Source organism: Oryx dammah, unplaced genomic scaffold (assembly GCF_014754425.2).
Source record: "Oryx dammah isolate SB20612 unplaced genomic scaffold, SCBI_Odam_1.1 HiC_scaffold_5, whole genome shotgun sequence".
Lineage (NCBI taxonomy): Eukaryota > Metazoa > Chordata > Mammalia > Artiodactyla > Bovidae > Oryx > Oryx dammah.
This window is the reverse complement of record NW_024070189.1, coordinates 50,472,010-50,477,251: the sequence shown is the minus strand read 5'-3', so window position 1 is coordinate 50,477,251 and position 5,242 is coordinate 50,472,010. Positions and strand designations below refer to the sequence as shown.

The 5,242-nt window shown below is 37.0% G+C and overlaps 1 protein-coding gene across 1 annotated transcript; it reads left to right on the top strand.

Moving 5' to 3' along the window:
* Nucleotides 1-212: 212 nt before the first annotated feature.
* LOC120864466 (sperm-associated acrosin inhibitor-like) lies at nucleotides 213-3,812 on the top strand. Its single transcript, XM_040241547.1, has 4 exons — nucleotides 213-279; nucleotides 1,208-1,245; nucleotides 2,204-2,319; nucleotides 3,764-3,812. The coding sequence occupies exons 1-4, from the start codon at nucleotides 213-215 to the stop codon at nucleotides 3,810-3,812; spliced, it is 270 nt and encodes an 89-aa protein (XP_040097481.1).
* Nucleotides 3,813-5,242: the final 1,430 nt, after the last annotated feature.

Here is a 5,242-nt window from a genome sequence, read left to right as displayed (position 1 = left end):
ACGTCTCTGGGTAAGCCTTCCAACAATGACACCATGTTTTATTGAATTGTAGGTTTGAAAGAAAGGTAAAATGAATAGTTATCTAGGAGGCGGGAGTCATTGCTTTAGAAACAAGAAGCTTTCTAGAACCTGGTTCTGGAGGCTACCTACCTAATGCGTCATATACCATTGTTGTGAACACTCTTTAAGGTATCTTCCACAGACTTGATAACATGTCCTTCTTCTCATCATGGATCAAAGCTACTTTCATCATTGGTTTGGCATTTCCACTTTATTCTGGTGAGTAAAATTTTCAATCCTAGATGAAGCAGTTCACACATCATAGAAAATGCAGGAAACAACTACCATCATTTAGGAAGGGAGGCGCTTGAAGTCCTGGGTGCGTAATACTTAAATTGGCAAAATGAAATGGGATATGTTACAAATATCTTTTTTTAAATTACATCAGATTGGTTTTTATTTCCCACTTTAGAAAGGTAGAGACAGAGAGGGTGTTTAGAATGAGCAGTAGAATTTAGTGGTTTGTTCATTTAAGACTAAAGATATCTATCTAATTTCCCTCTTTTGGAGGTCAGATTTCATGGTTGCTAAATGCAGAGTGTGGGGAGTAATACTGTCCTCTAGACCCAGTATCCCTCGACAATCCAACTTCTTGTTTGCCGGCTCTAAGTGTATGAAGGACAAGGTTTTGTGTAAGGAGAGAACTAATTGATCCCTCTGCTGACAGCTTATCTTTCTTAAAGCAAAGGCACCCCATCAGTTTCAGAGCAGAGTAGCTTAAAGTTAATAAAGTGATCCATGAACCTCAAGCTGAGTATGAAGGAATTAAATAGTCTTTTACTTCTACATATTAAGTGACTTCATACAAGCATATTACATGGCACTAAGCAAGATGTTGTTTTCTCTGACTAGAATGTCTCACATATAAATATGAGGGAAAAGGGATCTCCACAGAAGGGTTGGTGATTATTAAGCCGTACTTCATTTTTCACAGAGTGAGATGAATTTAGAATTGTTTCCAGACTTCAAGTTATTTTGTGAAATTATTTTGATACTGCCACAAAAGCCTCACTTCATTATGGGAGGGGTTTGGGGTAGGCAAATTGCATAGTATTTTGCTATTAAAAGATGTGAATACTTCCCAATTAAGACAGTGTTTTTCTCTCTTCATCTTCTTTTTAATTTTCTATTTTTGTGTTGGTTGCAGAAACTGCTTTTGTACCTTCTGGAGAAATTCGCAAAAGGGCAAGTTCATAGTTCTTAATTTAGAAATTGAAATTTTTAAAATTATTTTTATATTTTAAATTTTAACAGAAAATTTCACCAGAAAAAGTAAAACATAATAACCCTTCAAAAAGTAACATAAAGTGTCCTTATTACACTAAGTTCAAAAAACAGAACCTTACCAGACATATTAAACCATTTGTCTTTTTACAAGGTAAAATTATCACATCATTCAAAATTTTATTATTAGGCAGACAGGCATCTGAAAAGGATGTTTAAAGTAAGAATTTTTTCCCTCACAAATAAGAAGCTTAAGAAAAATAACTTTTCACTGAAAGGAATATAAACTAATCATTTTTACACAGAGTCAAATATTACATAGAGATGAAGAAAATCAATTATACTTCTAAACATCTAAATAAATAAAGGTAATTAAAGATGTTAAAAGAGCTTGTCATGTAAGAATACACACATTATTGTTTAATTATGTATATTGACTACAGAGTCATCACTCACCAAATTGCATATATACATATATAGTTAAACACACATATACAAACAGTCATATATATGAATACATACATATATGGTGACAATCTGAAACTATAAGATTATCTAGTAATGAAACTATTGAGAAAAACAGTAGACTCACAATACTTTCACTTTTATCATTTCTTGTGCTATGAGATAATGAGGAAACTCTCCCTCAGGTATGAGAAGAAATAGGGGCAGAGTAGCTAAATTATTAAAATGTATCCAGCTATTTGAATGGTTTTAAAACATAACACTGGGGTTGTAAGAACACATCAATATATATTTATGTCTAAACCGGTTGTTGATACTTGATGTTTATATTTAACCTCAATATGGAAAACATTTATTCTATTTTGTTGCATACAATGTTGTATGAAGAATAAGGAATATTTTATTCAAAAAGTTTATTATCTGAAAAATTTGATGTTGTCTCTTTGTTTATCAGCCAGAATGTAACGTGTATAAGGATCAATTACACTTTTGCACAAAAGAAAAAGATCCAATCTGTGCAACGAATGGCCAAACATACTCCAATAAATGCAAGTTCTGCAGTAAAAAGCTGTAAGAACACATGACTAAATATTGGTTCTCCCAACATAATGAAGAAACAATGAGAAAATAATAGGAACATCCATGTTTCTGATAGCCAAGGCTCAGTATACACGGAAAGTAACTGTTTTTCCTCTGTGAAAGCCGTAGAAACATGCCGGTACATTTCCCTGAAGTCATATCCCTAAAAGTAGTTTTATTTGACCTCGAAGTATATCCCTGCTGGATATTACCCACATGCATAAATCATTACATTAACTGGATTTTATTGCTCTGACTTACTACTGGCAGTCTGCTTACCAATACAATGTAATTCTTAACTCCAGAGGCTGAATGATAACCTCATAATGTAGCTCCAAACTACAGGGAGCATAACTGAGCAAGAAGCTCTACTCACTTCATCAGTTCTAATGAGGTGGATGAACCTAGAACCGATTATACAGAGTGAAGTGAATCAGAAAGAGAAAGATAAATAACATATTCTAACACATATATATGGAATCTAGAAAAACGGTACTAAAGAATTTATTTACAGGGCAACAGTGGAGAAACAGACATAGAGAATAGACTTATGGACATGGGGAGAGGGGAGGAGAGGGTGAGATGTATGAAAAGAGTAATATGGAAACTTATATTATCATATGCAAAATAGATAACCAATGGGAATTTGCTGTATGGCTCAGGAAACTCAAACAGGGGCTCTGTATCAACCAGGAGGGGTAGAGTGGGGAGGGAGATGGGAGGTAGTTTCTAAAGGGAGGGCATATATGTATACTTATGGCTGATTCATGTTGAGGTTTGACAGAAAACAGCAAAATTCTGTAAAGCAATTATCCTTCAATAAAAATAAATAGATTTTAAAAAAAAAAGAAAGAAAGAAACTCTACTGACTTCAGAAATTTGAATCCATCACAATTTATGTCAAAAGGAATTCTCATTATGTCAGGAAGAACCATCCAGGGGATGGTCCATTTTTGTCCCCTGAACTCCATGACAGGACTCCAAACTTTCTTCGGAGAGCAGGGCAGTCTAGGACACTTCCACCCAAAGTCACTTCCTGCCTCCTTCCCCCTGGTGGAGTTTTCAGTCTGAAGGTTCAGCCAGCCTTCCTACCTCCTGCCTCATTTTCTCTTACTGGTGTTTCCTCTCACTGAATCTCCAGATGGGCTTCTACTTCTAGAGAACCAGGAAAACAATCTCTACTCCACCTCCTGAGGTCTGGGAGGGTTCCCAGGTTGAGTCAGGAGGGAGCATGTAGGAAGAGTCAAGTAGCCCCAGGGGATCAGGAGGACCTGTGCAGGGTGGGGGGGGGGGGGCCCGGAGGGGCCCTGCTTGTGGAAGGGAGCACAGCCTTCCTAGCTCTCTCCCAATCAAATATCCTCATGCAGAAGCATTTAGTGCAATACTCAAACAATTTTAAATACATAAAAAAATTTCTCTTTTTCTTTCTTTACAGAGAAAACAGAGGAAATTTTGATTTCGGTCATTGGGGTCGTTGTTGCTGACTCTGCCTCAACCGCACATTCCTATGGCTTTTATTGCAATCCTATTTCACCATGGATTCTACAACCAATCAGTCTTCACAATCAGGGCTTTAAATTCCTAGATGAGCAGATTAACCCTTCAGTACTACACAAGATGTACTACAGATTGTTGGAGACTTTTTCAACTCTACGAGCCTGCCAGTGAAAGATTTCTATTTTCAATTTTCGATTATACAATGATGGTTGAAAAACCTATCTTAATTGTGTTTAATAATAGAAAACCTAATGCAATTTGTAATCATGAATATTCCAGTCAATAAAATGTTAAATACTATTATCTCTATTAAAATACCCTTTCTTTTTTTGTGGTTGGATTGGATTCAGTTCAGTTCAGTTGCTCAGTCGCGTCCGACTCTGTGACCCCATGGACTGCAGCACACCAGGCCTCTCTGTCCATCACCAACTGCCGGAATCCACCCCAAACTCATGTCCATTGAGTCGGTGATGCCATCCAACCATCTCATCCTCTGTCGTCCCCTCCTCCTCCTGCCTTCAATCTTTCCTAGCATCAGGGTCTTTTCCAATGAGTCAGCTCTTCGCATCAAGTGGCCAAAGTATTGGAATTTCAGCTTCAACATTAGTCCTTCCAATGAACACCCAGGACTGATCTCCTTGAGGATGGACTGGTTGGAACTCCTTGCAGTCCAAGGGACTCTCAAGAATCTTCTCCAGCACCACAGTTCAAAAGCATCAATTCTTTGGCGCTGAGTTTTCTTTGTAGTCCAACTCTCACATCCATACATGACCACTGGAAAAACCATAGCCTTGACTAGATAGATGGACCTTTGTGGACAAAGTAATGTCTCTGCTTTTTAATATGCTATCTAGGTTGGTCATAACTTTTCTTCCAAAGAGTAAGCATCTTTTAATTTGATGGCTGCAATCACCATTTGCAGTGATTTTGGAGCCCAAGAAAATAAAGTCAGCTACAGTTTCCCCATCTATTTGCCATGAAGTGATGGGACTAGATGCCATGATCTTTGTTTTCTTAATGTTGAGCTTTAAGCCAACTTTGTCACTCTCCTCTTTCACTTTCATCAAGAGGCTCTTTAGTTCTTCTTCACTTTCTGCCATAAGGGTGGTGTTATCTGCATATCTGAGGTTATTGATATTTCTCCCAGTAATCTTGATTCCAGCTTGTGCTTCATCCAGACACACAAAGACTTCTGGTAACTATAATTATAGAAATAGTCTCAAAGGTCAGTAAATAATCCATTACTTGAAAGTTTATTAAAAAGTACAGACAACTGCACTTCTCTCTATTGAAAAGCTTCAAAAGCTCTAGAAGAAGAATCTGAGAACTTGAATTCTCACAAATACTCCATATCAACCTTCTGATCAAAAATGTTAGCCAAGACAGACTTAAATTCTAAGACATAGGACATACCTGT

Excerpts from the sequence above, each read along its gene's own strand:
- LOC120864466 (XM_040241547.1), top strand. The coding sequence starts at position 213 with ATGTCCTTCTTCTCATCATGGATCAAAGCTACTTTCATCATTGGTTTG. Across the intron at positions 1,246-2,203 it reads CTGGAGAAATTCGCAAAAGG|CCAGAATGTAACGTGTATAA; the intron begins GCAAGTTCATAG and ends TTTGTTTATCAG. Across the intron at positions 2,320-3,763 it reads AAGTTCTGCAGTAAAAAGCT|AGAAAACAGAGGAAATTTTG; the intron begins GTAAGAACACAT and ends CTTTCTTTACAG.